This window comes from Anolis carolinensis, unplaced genomic scaffold (genome assembly GCF_035594765.1).
Source record: "Anolis carolinensis isolate JA03-04 unplaced genomic scaffold, rAnoCar3.1.pri scaffold_10, whole genome shotgun sequence".
NCBI lineage: Eukaryota > Metazoa > Chordata > Lepidosauria > Squamata > Dactyloidae > Anolis > Anolis carolinensis.
The window spans coordinates 2,230,357-2,252,631 of NW_026943821.1; the positions used below are offsets into that span (position 1 = coordinate 2,230,357).

The window sequence follows — 22,275 nt, forward strand, 5'->3', positions numbered from 1 at the left end:
AAGGAGGTTTTTTTTCAACTCTAATTTTATTACTTGGTTTTCTCCTTGCCCAAGAGAGAGTTGATGTTAATACAGTAATACTAATAATAATAATAATAATAATAATAATAATAATAATAATAGTAATAATAATAATAATTTTATTACTTGGTTTTCTCCTTGCCCAAGAGAGTTGATGTTAATATAGTAATAATAATAACAATAATAATTTTATTACTTGGTTTTCTCCTTGCCCAAGAGAGTGTTGATGTTAATACAGTAATAATAATAATAATTATAATAGTAATAATATTAATAATTTTATTACTTGGTTTTCTCCTTGCCCAAGAGAGTTGATGTTAATATAGTAATAATAATAACAATAATAATTTTATTACTTGGTTTTCTCCTTGCCCAAGAGAGTTGATGTTAATACAGTAATAATAATAATAATTTTATTACTTGGTTTTCTCCTTGCCCAAGAGAGTGTTGATGTTAATACAGTAATAATAATAATTATTATAATAGTAATAATATTAATAATAATAATTTTATTACTTGGTTTTCTCCTTGCCCAAGAGAGAGTTGATGTTAATATAGTAATAATAATAATAATAATAATAATAATAATAATAATAATAATAATTTTATTACTTGGTTTTCACTTTTCGGTTTTTCCCCAGCGGCGACACTCTAGCACAAACAAGAAGTAGATCTCGGTGGCCTTTTCTGTAATTAGAAATTTCCATCTACTTGAAAATTCAAAGAGGAAAATGCCTCCCGATGGTTTTATTCCCTCACAAGCCGGTTTGCGTATCTCTGGGACGAAGGATCCGGCTGCTTCTACCATAGAGAGGAGGAGGAACAGGCCTACTCTAGCCGGGTTGTAATCATAGACTCCGCGAGGATGATAGAGTGCGAATGCCCAGAGCGTCCACTCCGCCCTCCGAAGGCGACATCGGGGTGCTTTCACTTCGAAGCGTCGCAGGTGCCATGAAGGGCAGCCCGAAGCCTTCTTCCCCCTGTTTTTGGGCCTCTTAAAGGGATCCCGAGAGGCTGCTTTCCAAACGGCGCAAAAACAATGCTTCCTGGACATCAAAAAGGCCTACTAAGGGGCAAAAACTTGATTTCCTGACGGAGAAACTAATGCGCATGCGCCAGAACCAGGTGAGTCCTCGCTATTGGCTGATCGGACATAGAAATGAGTTGATGGATGGGTGGAAGAGCTCTGTTGCTATGGTGATTCAGCCTCCCGCCTCTTGCCAGGGGAAATCTAAAATACAGCAATATATATGTGTATATTATAGTGTACATAATATATATATACAGTATATGTATATATACAAACACACAATAAATACATAATACATATATAATCATATATAAGATATATATTTGTTATTATATATATATATACACACACACACATATAACATATATAGACCTATGTATGTATGTGTATCCACGTATTTATATTTATCGTACATTTATATCCTCTCTCAAAAGGGACTCAAAAGCTACTCATAGTGCCAAAATAATAATGTACAATTTAAAACATTAAAATAGAGTGAGTCAAAGGAGTCGTTGAAAATACACAGTTAACACCATCAAAATAATCAAAAATCAATTAAAATACATAAATATATATGCTATAAATGCACACTGTACACACACTATATATGCATACATTATATATACACACTACACATACATTATGTGTATGCACACACTATACACACTATATATACATACACATTATATACATACACTATATGCACACACTATATATTTATATATACACACTATATACACACTTCATACACTATACACACACATATACACACACACACTATATGCACATACTATATCTTTATACTACACTATATACACACTATATACACATATATATACTCACATTATATATACACACACACTATACAAATATATATACACACTTTTGACACACTATACAAATATATACACATACACGTACCAATATATATACACATACACCTATATATGATTTATGTATTTTAATAGATATGTAATGATACATACACTACACATACATACATATATTTGCATCCGTTTAAGCGTAGAGAGGAAAGAATAATAAAATATATAGAACTATAGCACTACAACACAAGCTATAGCCCCCAGGATCCTGTGGCATTGGACCATGGCAGTTAAAGTGATGTCAAACTGCATTAATTCTGCTGCCCGGATCCCTTTCTTTCTAGGAATCAAAGTAATGGAACCTCAAGCAGGAGAGAAAGCCCCGAAAGAAGGGAGGAAGAAGTTCACGGTGAAGACACAGGACGAGGAAGCGGCACCGGTAAGAGGCTGGGATGAAACAGGCATGGGCCAACTGTGGCCCTCCCTCCGGGTGTTCAGTTAAGGTATTGAATTCAGTAAAAATCTATTAAAATATGTAAACACCAGTAAATATATATGTACATATTAGTGTGTGTGCATACACACACACACACTATATATACACACACACCATATATACATGTACTATACAGACACACAATATATATATATATATATACACACACACACACACACACACACACACACATACTATATATACACACTAAGTACACTTAGTAAGGTAAAGGTTTCCCCTGATGTTAAGACCAGTCGTGACCAACTCTGGGGGTTGGTGCTCATCTCCATTTCTAAGCCGAAGAGCCGGCGTTGTCCGTAGACACCTCCAAGGTCATGCGGCCACTGGCATGACTGCATGGAGCACCCTTACCGTCCCGCCAGAGCAGTACCTATTGATCTACTCACATTTGCATGTTTTTGAACTGCTAGGTTGGCAGAAGCTGGGGCTAACAGCGGGAGCTCACCCCGTTCCCCGGATTCGAACCTGCGACCTTTTGGTTCACAAGTTCAGCAGCTCAGCGCTTTAATACACTGTGCCACCGTAGGCCCCTTATGTACACTTACTATATATATACACACGCTATATATAAACACACTATATACACATTATATGTATGTGCACACAATATATGTACACACTATATACTATATACACTATATATATATATATATATACACACACACACACTATACATATATACATATACTGTACAACAACAACAACTCTTTATTGATTAGTCAATTTTGACCATATCAGAACATGTGAAACATACAAAACGTACACACCCATACATACAGTAAAACCATGTATAGATACAAAGCATATACTGTATATACTCAAGTATAAGCTGACCCAAATATAAGCCGAGGCACCTAATTTTACCACAAAAAAACTGGGAAAACATTGACTCCAGTATAAGCCGAGAGTGGTAAATTTCAGAAATAAAAATACATACCAATAAAATTACATTAATTGGGGCATCCGTACGTAGGTTAAATGTTTTTGAATGTTTACATTACGCTGTAATTTAAGACTGTCCAACTCTGATTAAATCATTATTCTCGTCTTTTTCAATGTCAGTGTGCTTACATATCCTTTTAATAATAATAGAGTAAAATAATGAATGTAATAACAAGATCAGAGTGAATTAATAAATGTATTATTAATAATACAGTAGAGTCTCACTTATCCAACATAAATGGGTTGGCAGAACGTTGGATAAGCAAATACGTTGGATAATAAGAAGGGATTAAGGAAAAGCCTATTAAACATCAAATTACGTTATGATTTTACAAATTAAACACCAAAACATTGTGTCTTACAACAAATTTGACAGAAAAAGCAGTTCAATACACAGTAATGTTATGTAGTAATTACTGTAATTATTAATTTAGCACCAAAATCACAATGTATTGTAAAGACTGACTACAAAACATTGACTACTAAAAGGCAGACTGCGTTGGATAATCCAGAACGTTGGATAAGCGAATGTTGCATAAGTGAGACTCTACTGTAATAAAAATAGAGTAAAATAAATGTAATAGTAACAATAATAATAGAGTAAAATAATACATGTAATAATAATAATAATTTATAGAGTAAAATAACAAATGTAATGATACCAATACAGTAGAGTCTCACTTATCCAACGTAAACGGGCCGGCAGAACGTTGGATAAGTGAATATGTTGGATAATAAGGAGGGATTAAGGAAAAGCCTATAAAACATCAAATTAGGTTATGATTTTACAAATTAAGCACCAAAGCATCATGTTATACAACAAATTTGACAGAAAAAGTAGTTCAATAGGCAGTAATGCTACGTAGTAATTACTGTATTTACGAATTTAGCACCAAAATATCACAATGCATTGAAAACATTGACTACAAAAATGGCTTGGATAACCCAGAAGCTTGGATAAGCGAGGCTTGGATAAGTGAGACTCTACTGTACATTAATTGGGGCATCCGTACGTAGGTTAAATGTTTTTGAATGTTTACATTACACTGTAATTTAAGACTGTCCAACTATGATTAAATCGTTATTCTCGTCTTTTTCAATGTCAGTGTGCTTACGTATCCTTTTAATAATAATAGAGTAAAATAATGAATGTAATGACAAGATCAGAGTGAAATAATAAATGTATTATTATTAATAATAATAGAGTAAAATAAATGTAATAGTAACAATAATAATAAAATAATAATAAATGTAATAATAATAATTTATAGAGTAAAATAACAAATGTAATAATACCAATAATAATAGGGAAAAAAATGAAAAATGTATCATATGTACTTGAGTATAAGCCGACCAAAATATATGCCAACCAGGATTGTCACCTGAGTATAAGCCGAGACGGGCTTATTCAGTCCTAAAAAAGGACTGAAAAACTCAGCTTATACTTGAGTATATACGGTATATATTGTGGGAGTTGAAGTCCAAAACACCTGGAGGGCCAAAGTCGGCCCATGCCTGGGATGAAAAGTCTTTCTGACGGAGCCTGACGTGATGCGTCTTTCTTTCTTCTGTTTCCAGGTGAAGCCGCTCTTCAAACCGTCTTCCGTATCCAAAGACTCAGTGGTTCCTGAAGCCACTAACGTGCCTGGTGGGAAATCCTATGCGGACTACATTGTGGGGCAACAAACGGGATCCTCTTCAGCCCCACAAGCAAAGCAAGGGACCGCCGGCATCCCAGCTGCAAAATCCACCACTTCTGCAAAGCCTCCTCCTTGCGAGAAAAGAAATATTATTGCCAAAGGTATAGGAGAGACCAGTTCCTCGAACCCAGTGCTGAAACCGGGGACAAAGCAGAGCAGCATCATTGTCAGTCCGCGTCAGGTGAGAGGCTTTTTACAATTCTGTTGGCCTTTGAGCACATCCAAGGGTTTTTTTTTCACTACATTTATATCCCGCCCTTCTCACCCCAAAGAGGACTCAGAGCGGCTTACAAATCAAATGTACATACAATATATTATTAGCATAGCACAATATAAGCATTACATTACTATATTGTACTATATCATTATAATGTAATATTATTAGTAATATTACATGTAATATATAATTAATATTATTATATTGTACTAGCTGTGCCCGGCCACGCGTTGCTGTGAAGTATGGTGGTATGGGAAATAAAGTATTGAGGAATTGGTGGTAGTTAAGGTAATGGGTAGGGTGTGTTTTAACTTTATGTATTTGCGCTGTTACTTTTGTAACATTGTGAGCCGCCCCGAGTCCCCACGGGGAGATGGTGGCGGGGTATAAATAAAGTTTTATTATTATTATTATTATTATTATTATTATTATTATTACATTAAGTCCATTATAAATGGGTTATACAGCTGCGTGGAAGAGCCTTGAGTCTACACTGCCATCTAATCCAGTTAAAATCTGATAATCTGTATTTTATAGGCAGTGTGGAAGAGGCCTAAGTGAGGCCTAACTCTGCCTGTCCCCTGGGTGAGTGGGTTGCTAGGAGACCAAGTGGGCGGAGCTTAGCCTTCTAACTGGCAGCAATTGGATAAAAACAATTATTCCTCTCCCTCTAATTAGGACTTTATTTTTCTTTTCATTTTGTTGTATCAACCTAGAGGCATGGATGATGGGTTGTGTTGTCAATTTTCGAGGTTGTGGGGTGTTTAGTTTTGTTGTTTTGGCGGTCGCCAGGAATCCATCACTCTTTTATATATATAGATTATTATTATGAGTATAATATTGTATTACATTATAATATTATCAAAACATACATCTTATTTATCCATGACTGTGGAGGAGGATTTCTATTTAAATATATTTATAACCGCTGCCACCAATGTAAAGATGTTTATTTACGCTGCCACCAATTAGTAAAATCTTTATAATGCTGCCACCAAATGTAAAGATGTTTATAATGCGGCCACCAGATGTAAAGGGGATTATTAACATTTGACTCCACTTTGGGAAGATGCAGCCACCAACTACTTATTTTAATAATCCAGTCTTTTGTGTCAGGAATCATATCCAACTTTCATATCCAACTTGGCGAAGACTATCCTCGCCGCTGTTGTAAAAAAAGTAAACAGTTTGTCCATATTCCGGTCTTGTTTTTACCATCCTTGTGGGAGGCTTCTCTCATTTCCCCGCATGGAGCTGGAGCTGGGAGAGGGAGCTCATCCGCACTCTCCCTGGGTTGGATTCAAACCTGGCCAGCAACCCAACCTTCAGGTCAGCAACCCAACCTTCAAGTCACAAGACTTTAACCCACTGCGCCACTGGGGGGGCTCCAGTTAGGGTTACTATCCTTATCAAATATTCTATGCAAACTAATTCAATAAGACTGACAATATTCAGGGAGGAAAAGCACAAGAAACTTAGACATCCGTATTTGTCATTAAACCTAATCTGTAACATGTTGCAAAAAAGCATGAATATATTGCAATTGGACATTTCTCTGGTATGTCATCCATATTATTATTATTATCATTAAGTAATTTAATGCAAACTAATTCCTTCTTCCTCTTCCAGCGAGGGAACCCGGTCCTGAAATTCATCCGCAACGTGCCTTGGGAGTTTGGAGACATCGTCCCTGATTATTTGCTGGGCCAAAGCACCTGCGCCCTTTTCCTAAGGTGAGGGTTAGGGAGATGCTCCAGTTCAAAGATAATGCAGTTCAAAGCAGATAATATAAGATTATAAATGGGTAATATAGCTGTGTGGAAGGGCCTTGAGTCTACACTGCCATATAATCCAGTTCAAATCGGATAATCTGTATTTTATAGGCAGTGTGGAAGAGGCCTGATTGAAGCGGCCCTGGGCGCCATTAAATGGCTGAGTGGGTTGCTAGGAGACAAAGTGGGCGGAGCTTAGCCTTCCAACTGGAAGCAATGGGAAAAATTATTCCTCTCCCTCTAATTAGGACTTTATTTTTCTTGTTTTTTATGTCTAAACACAGCAGGGATGACCATGTCTTTTGTGGCCAAATTTCATGGTTTTTGGCTGTGTAGTTTCGCTGTTTACTTTAAGTTAGAAATGGTCAGAACATTTTTTATATATAGATTTTATGACTTGTACTATTATTTTAGTGTTTATTAAAAAACCATGAAACAGCTCATCTGCAAAAAGTGAAACACGAAGTAGTGAGGGAACATTGTACACTCCACATGCCTCACTTCCAACAGAAACTCTGAAGATGCCATTAGCCACAGATGCAGGAACATAGCCATATAGCCCAGAAAATTCACAGCAACCCAGTGATTCTGGTCATGAAAGCCTTCAACTACAGTATTTGTACTTTGCAGTGGTTGAAATGCCAACCGTGTTTTTCTTTGAGAAGGAAGGGGAACGCATCATCTGTGGCACCTCAGAGTAGTTCACCTTGCTATAGACACCCACTCACACACGGGAGATTGTCTTTTGTAGTTTTATTGAGCAAAAGCAGATATAAATCAAAGCAGGCAGTAAAAAAGTCAATAGAAATCCAATAGTCCATAAGCCATAATAATCCACAAGTCCATTAGCCAAAACAGTAAACGATAGATCCCAAAGAACAAAGGCCCAAAGGTTTCAAAGATCCAGGAAGAGAAATCTTCTCTTAAACATGAAGCAGAAACATCCACACAGATGAAGTGAGAATTTACTTTGACAAAAATCTATTTCCAAACACACACTTTTAAAAGCAACCCAGAAATGCATTCCTCTTTCCTGAGGAGGCCTCTCTCTTCCCCGCCAATCTCACACTCCTACGAGGCTGAACTCCCTTCCATAACAACCAGTCCGCCCTAGATAATTCAAGGTCCTCGTTATCTTGCACCTGAACCGGGACTGAAGACACCGGGGCTTGAGACATCTCTTGCACATTAATTCCCATGGGAATATCATTTTGGCTGTTATATATGGCCTGTGGGGTCAGCAGTTCATTCTGCTCAAGCTGCATTTCTCGAGCCTCTGAATCAGCCTGTATTATTCCCATGCCATCCTCCTGAAATTCATCCTGCATCCCATCATCTAGCTCTTGTATCTGAAACCCAGAATCCCCTTCTTCATCCTCACTCTGGCTATGCTGTGGCTGAGTCACAACATCATCCCTGTGTATGTTCCTTTTCCTCTTTCCTGCTGCAGCCTCCGATACCACAACCTGAACCCCAATTACATCCACGATCGGCTCCGCAACCTGGGAAAGACCTATGCGCTGCAGGTGCTTCTGCTTCAGGTCGACGTGGTGAGATGAAAAAAAACAACAAGTTTTGCAGAATATTTGGGGGTTCTTTTGTCTTCCTTTTTCCGTTCCGTTCCGTTCCTTCCTTCCCTGGGTGCTTCTCCCCACCCTTTGCTTCCCCAACGATCTGCAGAACGAGTTCTTCTTTGTTTCCTTTTTAAAGAAAGATCCACACCGGGCTCTCAAAGATCTGGCCAAGATCTGCATCCTTTCCAGCTGCACCTTGGTCCTGGCCTGGAGGTGAGCGCCAAACACTCCCACGGACAGGGCAGGTCGCCGACTTTGAAAAATGTTCTGTTCTTGGCTTGGAAGTGTTATTTGTCTTTTGTCTATTCTTGTGTTTTATATTGCTATTGTTTTTATTCTGCCTTGGCCCCATGTAAGCCACCCTGAGTCCCCTTTGGGGAGATAGAGGCGGGGTATAAAAATAAAGTTTTTATATTTTTTATTAGCCCCTGGTGGTGTCGCAGTGTGTTAAAGCGCTGAGCTGCTGAAATTGCAGACCGAAAGGTCCCAGGTTCAAATCCCGGGAGTGGAATGAGCGGCCGCTGTTAGCCCCAGCTCCTGCCAACCTAGCAGTTCGAAAAAATGCAAATGAGAGTAGATCAATAGGTACCACTCCGGCGGGAAGTTAACGGCGCTCCATGCAGTCATGCCATTGGCCACATGACCTTGGAGGTGTCTACGGACAACGCCGGCTCTTTGGCTTAGAAATGGAGATGAGCACCAACCCCCAGAGTCGGTCACAACTGGACTTAACGTCAGGGGGAAACCTTTACCTTTACCTTATAAAAATAAAGATGTTATTATTACGATTATTATTATTATTATTTCCCATTCAGTTGTGCAGTCCTTACTTTGAAAGTACAGTAGAGTCTCACTTATCCAAGCTAAACCTTGGATAAGCGAATATCTTGGATAATAAGGAGGGATTAAGGAAAAGCCTATTAAACATCAAATTAGGTTATGATTTTGCAAATTAAGCACCAAAACATTATGTTATACAACAAATTTGACAGAAAAAGTAGTTCAATAGGCAGTAATGTTATGTTGTAATTACTGTATTTACGAATTTAGCACCAAAATATCACGATGAATTGAAAACATTGACTACAAAATGCGTTGGATAATCCAGAACGTTGCATAAGCGAGTGTTGGATAAGTGAGACTCTACTGTATATATATATATCTCTCGTTTGCTGTGTCATACTATGTCTTTGTGTCAATAATAATACAGAATATTGCCCTCCTTGCCTAAGAGTGATGATGATGATGATAATAGTAGTAGTAGTAGTAGTAGTAGTAGTAGTAGTAGTAGTAGTTTTATGACTCGCCCCTCCTTGCCTAAGAGGGGGGATAATAATAATAATAGTTTTATTACTCGCCTCTCTGTAAGCCATAACCAATGTGAAAACACGTAAGAATAACACAAATAACAGGTAACAACAACTACTACTACTTGGCTTCTTTAGCCCCGAGGAAGCGGGCCGCTACTTGGAGACGTACAAGGCCTACGAGCAAAAGCCGGCCGACCTCTTGAAGGAGAAAGTGGACAAGGACTACCTGTCGAGAGTAAAGACTGTTTCATTATTATTTTGTAAGGAATTTGATGTCTTAACATTCACATTGTTAAAGGTCAGGCGTCCTGCAATGACTTTTGTGTCTTTCGTTCCAGATGACCGACTGCTTGACCAGCGTGAAGTCCGTGAACAAGACGGACACGCTGAGCCTGCTCTCCAACTTCAAAGTGAGTCTTTGCTTCTCTTTGTTCGGGGTTGAAAGCCCCTTCGAAGGACCCTAACCTTGCGACAATCCCAAAGACACTTTGCCCTACCTGTTTAATATAAGACTTTGCCCTTTTGCTTTGCAGTCTCTGGCCAACCTTGTGCAAGCCTCGAAGGAGGACCTGTCTCTCTGCCCAGGGATCGGGCCACAAAAGGTAAGCCAAAATTTAGATTTAGAGCAGTGGTTCCCAAACTTATTTGGCCTGCCGCCCCCTTTCCAGAAAAAATAATACTCAGCACCCCCTGGAAAGGGGGTGTGGCTTAGAGGGGTGGGTGTGGCTCCTGCTCAAGAGGGCGGGGCTGAGCCTCTCCCCTAGTCCAAGATGCAGGGCTGCGAAGGGAGGTGGGTGGGGCCACAAATGGGCGGCCGGGACTGGGGTGGGCGGAGTTACAAGCTCTGAGGCAGGGCTGAGCTTCTATCCCTGTCCTGGACACAGGGGGCGGGGCTAGAGGAGGGGGCGGGGCTGAACCTCTATATCCCGCCCCCGTGTTCTAGCAAGCGCCTCAGGGGAGGTATATAGAGGCTCAGCCCCGCCCCCACCCCTAGCCCCGCCCTTTAGTCTTAAAAGGCCTCTCAGGAGAAATATAGAGGCTCAGCCCTGTCTCATGCTCTTGGGAAGAGGCCCCGCCCCCACGCCAGCCCCTCCCTTTAGTCCTAAAAGGCCTCTCAGGAGAAATATAGAGGCTCAGCCCTGTCTCACACTCTTGGGAAGAGGCCCCGCCCCTAGCCCCGCCCTTTAGTCCTAAAAGGCCTCTCAGGAGAGGTATAGAGGCTCAGCCCTGTCTCACGCTCTTGGGAAGAGGCTCCGCCCCCACCCATAGCCCCAACCTTTAGTCCTAAAAGGCCTCTCAGGAGAAGTATAGAGGCTCAGCCCTATCTCAGGCTCTTGGGAAGAGGCCCCGCCCCCACCCCAGCGCACCCTTTAGTCCTAAAAGGCCTCTCAGGAGAAATATAGAGGCTCAGCCCTGTCTCGTGCTCTTGAGAAGAGGCCCCGCCCCTAGCCCCGCCCTTTAGTCTTAAAAGGCCTCTCAGGAGAAATATAGAGGCTCAGCCCTGTCTCGGGCTCTTGGGAAGAGGCCCCGCCCCCACCCCAGCACCGCCTTTAGTCTTAAAAGGCCTCTCAGGAAAGTATAGAGGCTCAGCCCTGTCTCGGGCTCTTGGAAGGAGGCCCCGCCCCCTTCCCTAGCTCCGCCCTCTGTGTCCCAACAAGCACCTCAGGAGAGGTATAGAGGCTCAGCCCTGTCTCGGGCTCTTGGGAAGAAGCCCCGCCCACTCTTCTAGCTCCGCCCCCTGTGTCCTAACAGGCGCCTCAGGAGCTCAGCTCTGTCTCCGGCACTTGGGAAGAGGCCCCGCCCCTCCCCTGGCCCCACCCCCGTGTCCTAATAGGTGTCATCACCGCCCCCCTGGATCACTGCAGCACCCACCAGGGGGTGGTAGCACCCACTTTGGGAATCACTGTGCTATAGCATTAAACCAGGGAAGTTATAAAGTGGTGTCAAAACTGGATTAAAAACCACAGTGTAGACGCACCCTTAAGGATCTCTCTCTCAAGTCCTTTCTCCAAAAAGTAGAACCTTGGAGTTGTAAGAGGTAAGGTATGTTTGCGCAGTCATTAAACCTTGTGTCCCTATTTGCCCCCCTTCCTCGCAGGCCAAGAGGCTCTTCGATGCTCTCCACGAACCTTTCTACAAGCATCCCAAAAGAACAGAAGCCTCCCGCGAACAGGGAAGCAAAGAGTAAACATTTTGCATCCAAACCCTGGGACATTTATGAAAACGAGAAACCTTATTTGTTCACCGGCAACCAATACAGCACTTGTCCCCCCAAAAATAAAACACCAAACAGCAGCGGGAGTTTGATTATTGTGTTTTTATAAGCAACGAGGTGCAAGGCCTCCTCCTTTTCCAACTTTTCCAAGTTCCCGATTCTGCTAAAGAGGTTGCGGATAGGAAAAGGATGGATGAGGATTGCTATGGGATTATGATGGGTCCCGTCTTTGCGAATCCCAAGTTCCATCTTTTACACAATTAGCTTTAATTTTACAGAAATCCAAGTGGCAGAAACAGCAAAAAACAATGGAAACCTTTTATGTGGACTAAAAATAATACAGAGTGTGTTCTGCATTCTAAAACACAAATGGATTGAAGATAATGGTTGGATTAATATTTCTTGACAGCAGAAGTTGTCACTGAATTCTTGACAGCAGAAGTTGTCACCCAAAAGGAGATTCCTCAGAGAATGCAAGCTGTTTATGGTGATTGTGTTCGTGTGAGTCTTGTGTGTCGTTGGGTGAGTAAGTTTCAAGATGTTGTGGTGGGAACATCTGACTTGCGTGACAAAGAGTTGGATCTTCCGATTGCCAGGCAAAGCATTAATGTGACCACACATTCTTGCGAAATGCCGATGATGCTTGAAATTTCCCTGAGTGATACGACAATCGTCCTGAATCAATCGGCCAACCTTTCGCTTGTGAAACTCGGCAGTTGTTGCAACAGGATGTCCAACTCTTTGTTCGTCACGCAAGTCAGATATTTCCTAAGTCTCATTGACCGACCGTCTGTGCAAGGTTCCATACTTTGCACTTTAACAACACAACCGTTCAATGCTAAGGCTTCCCGCCAAATGGAACTAAATGTAGAGAGTCTCCTGAACAAGCCAGTCCCTGCCGCAGACCAGGACTGCCATCACGAAGGTGGAGGCATTACTTTTCATTCAACCCTCGTGTTATGCTCCAGATAATTTCTGGGAAACGCAGTCCCTTTAGGCCTCTTCCATCTTGTGCTCCTTCTTCTTCTTCTTCTTGTGCTTTTGGCTCGGCGTTTCCACGTTGTGCTCCGGCTCTTCCAAGCTTTGCGTCTCTTCCTTTAACACGGTTCTTTCCGACTGTTTTGTCCCTTCTTCTTCTTCTTCTTTCGCCTTCTTCTTTTTCTTCTTCTTGTGGATGGGAACGTTTGGTTCCAACGGCTCCTCGTTTGCAGAACCGGTGGCCAACTCTATCGGCTCCTCCTTGATAGACCCCGTCTCCAAAATGCTTCCGTTTCCTTGCTTTGGCAGCACCTCTTCCTCCACCTTTTCCTTCTTTTTCTTCTTTTTCTTATGTCCAGAGGCTTTTACTAAGCCTTCCCATGAACTTTCCAGCCCAGGTTCTTCCTTTATGTCCATTGGTTCCTCCTCGACAGCGGCTTCCTTTTCCTTCTTCTTCTTCTTTTTCTTCTTCTTCTCTTCCTCGACGTCGCCGTTTCCTCCCAAAGAGGTCTCAAGGCTCAATTCCAACGCAGGCTGCTGGGTTAGGGAGTCCGAATGCGTCTCAGATTGAGAGTGATGGGTTATGGAGTCAGCCTCTGTTAGGAAAGTCTCCGTCGCCTCCTCCTTCACTTTCTTCTTCTTCTTCTTTCTTCTGTGGTTTGGATAGTCTGCCGAGAGCGAAGTTTCTTGCGAGGGAGCCAGGGCGCTGCTATTCAGCTCTTGCGGAGACTCCTTTCCGTTCGCTTCCACTGCAGACACCTTTTGTTTTGAGACAGAAAAAGTTCTGTTTAGTTTATCTTTGGTAAATGAAAAAAAAACTGCAACTGTAATAGGAAATCTATATTCTTTGGGAAACTGGAGGCTATAATGTCACCGGTTTTCTTTGTCAGTTTAAAGCCTTTTTGTTTCCCCTCACCACTGTTGTTTGCAGGAGACTCGAAAGTGGCTTAACAAATAAAAATATTAGCATACCATTTTAAAATATGCAAAATATGCAAAAATTAAAACAGGATTTTTTCGTGTCAAGAGCGACTTGGGAAACTGCAAGTCAATAATAATAATGATGATAATAATAATACTAGCCTCTTCTTGCTTAAGAGGGGGTCAATTATGATGATAATAACAATGATGATAATCATTTTATTACTCATTGCTCCTTGCCTAACAGAGTAATTATTATTATTATTATTATTATTATTATTATTATGACAGCTGGCACAACAAAACATTGCATGGAAAGTTCCTTGACAAAATTGAAGGAAAAGCTAATAAGGAGAAGACCTGGCTCTGGCTCACGAATGGGACCCTGAAGAAGGAGACAGAAGGCCTGATCCTTGCAGCCCAGGAGCAAGACATCAGAACAAAGGCAATCAAGGTCAAGATCGAAAAATCAGCTGATGACCCAAAATGCAGATGTCGCCATCTCAGGTGACAGTCGCATTGAAGAAAAACAACAGGAAAAACTCAGCCGCTATCAGGACCTCAAGATTGGACTTCAAAGACTCTGGCAGAAACCAGTGCGGGTGGTCCTGGTGGTGATGGGCACACTGGGTGCCGTGCCAAAAGATCTCAGCCGGCATTTGGAAACAATAGACATTGACAAAATCACAATCTGCCAACTGCAAAAGGCCACCCTACTGGGATCTGCATGCATCATCCGAAAATACATCACACAGTCCTAGACACTTGGGAAGTGTTCGACTTGTGATTTTGTGATATGAAGTCCAGCATGTCTATCTTGTTTGCTGTGTCATAAAATAATAATAATAATAATAATAATAATAGTTCTTGCTTCTTGCCAAAGAATGGGTCGATGGTAAGAATAAGACTAATAACGTTATTCCTCGCTTCCTTTGCCTAAGGGAAGGTCGATAATAGTGCTTGCTCTATTCCTCCCAAGGTGTTTTGGGGTCTGTGTTTACCTCTTCCTGGGGTCCCCACATGTACTCCGTGAGATGCAACCGGCGCTTGCCCTTCTTCTGCGGCTTCTTCCGCGGAGGCCCCCCTGCGGCATCCCCCAAGGCGGGTCTCTTCCTCTGCCCCCCGAATGGCATGAAGCGCTGCTTGAGGCCTTCCGGGACCTGCGGGGCTGCTTGTCCGGCCGCCGGGAAGAAGATCGTGTTTGTGCCGGGGTCGCCATGCCGCTCCACGACGGTCAAGGACCCCCCGAAGGGCGGCGCGCAAGAGAGGCGGTCCTGGCCGCGGCCCGAGGGGACCAGCAAGCGGGCAGAGCTGGACGGTGGCCCCAGAGCGGCCTGAATGCCAAAGATCTTCTGGGCCCCATTGGACTGGGGCAGCTTGACCGTGTGGCTGCCCGAGAGAGGCAGCGCCTGCCCTTCAAAGCTGGGAAGAAGGAAGAAGAAGAAGCAGTGTCAACAGGACAGGATATATATGGGATAGAAATGATGGAAATAAATAATAAATAATAATATATAACATTTAGGCTATTCCTCGTCTGAGTATGATGGCCTTCCAAGTACAGTGTCTTGGTGGTGAATACGTAGCTGACTAAAATAGTAATAGTAATAATAATAATAATAATAATAATAATATGCCTCAATTACCACCTCCTAGCAGCAAAGAACTGGTGGGATCACAAACCTGCAAAAGTATTGGAAAATGAGCACGCAAAGATACTGTGGGACTTCCGAATCCAGACTGACAAAGTTCTGGAACACAACACACCAGACATCACAGTTGTGGAAAGGAAAAAGGTTTGGATCATTGATGTTGCCATCCCAGGTGACAGTCGCATTGACGAAAAACAACAGGAAAAACTCAGCCGCTATCAGGACCTCAAGATTGAACTTCAAAGACTCTGGCAGAAACCAGTGCAGGTGGTCCCAGTGGTGATGGGTGCCGTGCCAAAAGATCTCAGCCGGCATTTGGAAACAATAGATATTGACAAAATTACGATCTGCCAACTGCAAAAGGCCACCCTGCTGGGATCTGCGCGCATCATCCGAAAATACATCACACAGTCCTAGACACTTGGGAAGTGTTCGACTTGGGATTTTGTGATACGAAATCCAGCATATCTATCTTGTTTGCTGTGTCATAATAATAATAATAATAATAATAATAATAATAATAATAATAATAATAATAATGCATCACACAGTCCTAGACACTTGGGAAGTGTTCGACTTGTGATTTTGTGATATGAAATCCAGCATATCTATCTTGTTTGCTGTGTCATAATAAAATAATAATATAATAATAGTTTTATTTCTTATCCGCCTCTCTTCATGGCTCGAGGCAGGTCACAATACAGTCAAAACACACAAATGTTGTAAACATTCTATAAACACACCTATTAAAATGTAATTCTAGAAAAGATACATATTTAAAACGTATTTCTATAAAATACACAGGGCAGAGATGAGTTCAACATTTATGCTTAAAACTGGCTGGGGAGGGATGTTAAGTCAGATGTTAGGAATTGTGGGAGTTGAAGTCCAAAACACCTGGAGGGCCGAAGTCTACCCATGCCTGCTCTAGCCATGTATATGACTTTGGATAGCATAGGGAAGTGTGAGCTTCCCAAATAGTGCTTGTTTTGCTGCTTAGGATGGCCTTGGCTTTGTCTCTTACACAAGGCAGCCTCACAAGCATGTGCCCTTTTGCACACTCATGCGCATTTCCCATACCTTTCTGGGCTGAAGTTGGCCGGGGCTCGGATCAGAAGGAGTTCCTTGGACGGGTCTTCCAGTATCTCAAGGGAGAACGGGGGTCCGGGAGCAAAGCAGCTGGCAACAAAGTCTGGCGGACACTTGAAACGGGGTAGCGCTGCAGCGAAAAGAGAAAGGGGTGAGAAATAAACTGTAGAAATAAACTTTGGAAGTCGTCGTTCTACTCATTTTTGTGGCTGCCACAAACTAGGTTGCAGAGGTTGAGATTTGATGATGATTCACTGAAAAACTAGAGCAAAATGTGCTGTAGTAAGATGTCCCTCCTGCAACAACAAAGCTTTTGCAGTTTAATAAACTTAGAATCATAGAGTTGGAAGAGACCTCATGGGCCATCCAATCCAAACCCCTGCCAAGAAGCAGGAAAATGATATTCAAAGCACCCCCGACAGATGGCCATCCAAAAAAGGATCCTCAACCACATCCGTGGCAGAGAGTTCCACTGCTGAACAGCCCTCACAGTGAGGAAGTTCTTCCTGATGTTCCCCGGATTCAAACCGCCAACCTTACGATCAGCAAGTTCAGCAGCTCAGCGGTTTAACCCGCTGCGCCACCGAGGGCCTCCGATTTTAAATATACAAACATGCAAACATTAAAACAAAATGAAATAGAACAGTATTAAAAATAAAAGTCCATTTAAGCCACTTAAAAACCTAGTCAGGGAATGTTCTGGTTTTTAACTCTGAATATGTCTTGATGGATTTGAACTGAATTTTTAGTGCTGTTTGGGTTCAATTCTGTTTCATGTACGTCCAATCTGATATAGACACTTTTATTTTTGTTGCCCATTCATGTCCTATTGGACTGTTTACTAGCATGTGATGAATGTTAATTATTTGGGGTTTTTAATGATGTTTTTTTTAATTATGGCCTGTTTAAATTGTTTTTATTATGATGTTGACAGAAAAAGTAGTTCAATACGCAGTAATGCTATGTAGTAATTACTGTATTTACAAATTTAGCACCAAAATATCATGATATATTGAAAACATTGACTACAAAAATGCCTTGGATAATCCAGAACCTTGGATACGCGAGTCTTGAATAAGTGAGACTCTACTGTATTTCTAATTATTATTATTTCTACTTTTATGAAGATCCTAAGGAAAGAAATAAGAAAGGGATAATAAAACCTCATCTAATTTTGAAAACTAAGCAGGGCTAGCTTTGGCTAGTCCTTGGATGGGAGACTGTAATGAATACCAATAATAATAATAATAATAATAATAATAATAATAATACCAAGCTCAATTTCAGAGGAAGAAACTGATACAATAATAATAATAAAAAACTTCTGAATTTTCCTTGCTTAAGAAAAAAACCCAGAAAAGATTTGCAGACTATAAGTCCCATCATCCTTTCAAGTGTCTGGGGATGATGGGGATGATAGTCCTGAGGAAGAAACTGATACAATAATAATAATAATAATAAAAACTTCTGAATTTTCCTTGCTTAAGAAAAAAAAACCAGAAAAGATTTGCGGACTGTAAGTCCCATCATCCTTTCAAGTGTCTGGGGATGATGGGCATGATAGTCCTGTGGAAGAAACTGATACAATAATAATAATAAAAACTTCTGAATTTTCCTTGCGTAAGAAAAAAACCCAGAAAAGATTTGCCGACTGTAAGTCCCATCATCCTCTCAAGTGTCTGGGGATGATGGGATTGGTCGTCCTTGCCCTTTAAGCTTACCTTCCGGGCTTCCCATCCTGCCTTCTCTCCCACGTGGAGCCCATGAACTGAAGCCACTTCCGGGTTGGGTGGGCGGTTCCATTCTTGAAAAGGGGAGGAGCCTCCTGAAAAAGTCTTGTGCGCATGCGCTCTAGCGGCTTAAGCTTTTTCTCCACCCCTCCATGGATCGTGTTGGTAGAGTCTCTGCTCTTAAAGGGGAAGCGGACCCAAAACTCTTTTTTCTTCTCTTTGTCAGCCTAGCTTGGATAAATTGTTTTCCTTCTCAATTAGACTCCAGACTGGTTTAAATATTATTATATTTGTCTTAATAATTAGGAAAAGGAGAAAATAGTGAGATAAATGCTTAGAATGCCAACTCTGCAGTTTGACTACCTATCTCTATGGAACGATGGGAGTTGTAGTTCGACATGGTCTTCTCTGCTAAAGGGTGAGCCTGGGGGATTCTGGGAAATGCAGTCTCTCTATGCAAATCTCTCTGTGTCTTTGCCCAAACTTGCATTCAGAAAAGGCTTGCAATTCTGCATCTGGCCACTAGAGGTTGCTGTTACGACAGGATTGATTGCACTGCAAAATGATATCTTGGATTGGAATATCTTTCCTGCCAATCACTGCAACTATCAATATATCAACAACATGCACATCGACATAATAAAAGCTAAAATCTGTATGTGTGTATGTGGCACAGGTGTCTGTTAACACAGACAGCCTCTAGCTTCCACAAACAGGCTATTGGTCCCAGTGCTCTCCCAGGACATTGCAGGTTACAGCGAGCACATCCCAGTGTTCCTTTCTCTCGCCATTTGCATAACCTCGCCCACTACCTCTCCCTTAACCCTTTCCTATTCTTTCCAATGGCACACAGCAATCAGAGGAATTGATCAGCAACTGAACATACTGGAGAGGTTTGCAGAGAATTCACCATGATTTATAGGAGTTGTAGGGATTGGGATATATAGTTCACCTGTATTCCATGAGCCCTCTGAATCCCACCAATGACGGATCTGGACCAAACTTGGCACATAAATTCAACATGGCCAACTGGAAATACTGGTGGACTTTGGGGGCGATTAACCTTTTTCTCTTGGAGTTATAGTTCACCCGTATTCAGAAAACACTGAACTCAGCCAACGTCAAATCTGGACCTTTATCCAGCGAACTCTGAACCCAGCAGATGATGGATCTGGACCACATTTGGTACACAGACCCAACATGGCCAACTGTGAATACTGGGGGAATTTTGGGAGGGTTGACCCAAGATTTTTGAGAATTGTAGTTCACCCACATCCTCGTGCATTTTTTAATGGGAGCATTCATAAAAAACGAAAGCAAAGACAGAGGTTTTTTTCCCCTAAGAAATAGCATAATTTGTAAAATCATAACCTAATTTTAGGTTTAATAGACTTTTCCTTGATCCCTCCTTATTATCCAACATATTCGCTTATCCAACATTCTGCTGGCCCGTTTATGTTGGATAAGTGAGACTCTACTGTACAGTTTTATATAAATATTCAAAAACATTTAACCTACTGAGGCCTCAAATAATGCAATTTTTTTTAATACAGTAGAGTCTCACTTATCCAACACTCGCTTATCCAATGTTCTGGATTATCCAACGCTTTTTTGTAGTCAATGTTTTCAATATATCGTGATATTTTGGTGCTAAATTCGTAAATACAGTAATTACTACATAGCATTACTGTGTATTGAACTACTTGTTCTGTCAAATTTGTTGTATAACATGATGTTTTGGTGCTTAATTTGTAAAATCATAACCTAATTTGATGTTTAATAGGCTTTTTCTTAATCTCTCCTTATTATCCAACATATTCGCTTATCCAACATCTGCCAGCCCGTTTACGTTGGATAAGTGAGACTCTACTGTATATAGGTTCAAAAACATTTAACCTACTGGTGCCTCAAATAATGCAATTTTATTAATATCTATTTTTATTTTTGAATTTGACCCGTAGCTGCTGCATTTCCCACCCTCGTCTTATACTCGAGTCAATAAGTTTTCTCAGTTTTTATGATAAAATTAGGTGCCTCAGCTTATATTTGGGTCGGCTTAGACTCGAGTATATACGGTAATTGTCTAATTTGAGGGAAGTCAAGCAAGCGGCGATGCCTAACGCACCAATTTGCCTTTTGTTTTCCCTTTTATGTAGCTAGCTGTGCCCGGCCACGCGTTGCTGTTGCAAAGTGGTGGTGGTATTGGTTAAAAATTGTTGTGTAATTTTTATTTGACGTTATTTGTATTTTTTAATTAATTTTATTGTAAGTTATCTTTTTATTTATTATATTTGTATTATTTTTAGTTATTTTCTGTTATTATAGTATTTTATTGTATTAATTTTTTTAGCAATTTTAATTATTTTTTAGTATTTTTTATTATTTTTTATTGGGTTGCTAGGAGACCAAGTTGGAGGAGCTTAGCCTTCTAACTGGCAGCAATTGGATAAAAGCAATTATTCCTCTCTCTCTAATTAGGACTTTATTTTTCTTTTCTTTTTGTTGTATCAACCTAGAGCCGTGGATGATGGGTTGTGTCGTCAAATTTCGAGGTTGGGAGGCCTGTAGTTTTGTTGTTTTGTTGGTCGCCGTGATGCCATCACTCTTTTATATATATAGATTATATGTTCTTAAAAATATTGTCCTGCTTCTGACCTCTCGGTGTGGTTGGACACAGGATCCAGACCGGCCCTTTGGCCTGATTCACCCTTCGATGGACTATTTATATTCTACGGACAATTCCAGCTCCATTTACTGCAGACAATGCTCCGCTTTGGCCGGATCTAATCGTTCTCTCATAAGAAAAATATTATCTCTGGCGTCTCGAATTGGCTTTGGCTTGTGCAATGTTTGCGTTGCATCTCTTTGCTGCAGCGTCAAGAAACCACGCTGTTTGCTTTGGCCGGGAAATACATAGATTCCCAAGGGCAAAGGAAGAGTTCCTGGTCGGATGCATTCAGTCCGGTTTTTGCAAGATTTGCAGGCAGTCTATACTTCACTAGAGTTGGAAATTATCCCCAAAGGGCATCTAGTCCAACCCCCTTCGGCCAGGCAGGAAATGGGAATCAAACTGCATTCATTCAACATTGCAGATGCACTTGAAACGGGAAGAGATGTCGAGTTCAAGGCTTTGCAAAACTACAACTCCCAGCATTCCATTGCATTGAGCCATAGCTGTCTAAGGTTGGCATCAAACCGCATTCATTCCACATTGCAGATGCACTCAAGAATGCAAAACGGGGAGAGATGTTGAGCTCAAGGCCTTGCAAAACTACAACTCCCAGCATTCCATTGCATTGAGCCATAGCTGTCTAAGGTTGGCATCAAACCGCATTCATTCCACATTGCAGATGCACTCGAGAATACAAAACGGGGAGAGATGTCGACTCAAGGCTTTGCAAAACCACAACTCCCAGCATTCCATTGCATTGAGCCATAGCTGTCTACGGTTGGCATCAAACCGCATTCATTCCACATTGCAGATGCACTCAAGAATGCAAAACGGGGAGAGATGTCGAGCTGGAGGCCTTGCAAAACTACAACTCCCAGGATTGCATCGAGCCATGGATGTTCAAAGGGGTGTCAAACGGCATTCGTTCCACAGTGCAGGTGCACTCAAGAATGCAAACCGGAGAGAGATGTAGAGAATGAAACCTTGCAAAACTGCATCTCCCGAGATCACATACTCTGGAGCCTTGGAATCCCATACTCTACGTCAGGGGTCCTCAAACTTTTTAAGCCGAGGGCCGGTCCACAATCCTTTAGACTGTTGAGGGGCCGGATTAT

The 22,275-nt window shown here is 41.4% G+C and overlaps 3 protein-coding genes across 4 annotated transcripts in view; 1 reads left to right on the forward strand and 2 right to left on the reverse strand.

The window, feature by feature from the left end:
- cipc (CLOCK interacting pacemaker) overlaps positions 1–788 on the reverse strand; it is a 53,243-nt gene extending 52,455 nt beyond the window's left edge. For both annotated transcript variants that reach the window (XM_062962634.1, XM_062962635.1), the window contains exon 1: positions 634–788. In XM_062962634.1, the coding sequence (XP_062818704.1) occupies positions 634–728 (95 nt within the window). In that variant the 5' untranslated portion in view covers positions 729–788. The remainder of the gene's footprint in view (positions 1–633) is intronic.
- A 219-nt stretch (positions 789–1,007) lies between these two features.
- On the forward strand, positions 1,008–12,202 carry ercc1 (ERCC excision repair 1, endonuclease non-catalytic subunit). Its single transcript, XM_003229295.4, has 10 exons — positions 1,008–1,146; positions 2,220–2,314; positions 4,913–5,215; positions 6,881–6,984; positions 8,474–8,573; positions 8,734–8,810; positions 10,043–10,142; positions 10,246–10,317; positions 10,441–10,509; positions 12,006–12,202. The coding sequence occupies exons 2-10, from the start codon at positions 2,231–2,233 to the stop codon at positions 12,093–12,095; spliced, it is 999 nt and encodes a 332-aa protein (XP_003229343.1). The 5' UTR covers positions 1,008–1,146; positions 2,220–2,230; the 3' UTR covers positions 12,096–12,202.
- A 7-nt stretch (positions 12,203–12,209) lies between these two features.
- Positions 12,210–18,594, reverse strand: polr1g (RNA polymerase I subunit G). The gene is made up of 4 exons (XM_008123306.3): positions 18,481–18,594; positions 16,751–16,889; positions 15,023–15,443; positions 12,210–13,859 (listed from the first exon to the last, which is right to left on the reverse strand). The coding sequence occupies exons 1-4, from the start codon at positions 18,560–18,562 to the stop codon at positions 13,116–13,118; spliced, it is 1,386 nt and encodes a 461-aa protein (XP_008121513.2). The 5' UTR covers positions 18,563–18,594; the 3' UTR covers positions 12,210–13,115.
- Positions 18,595–22,275: the final 3,681 nt, after the last annotated feature.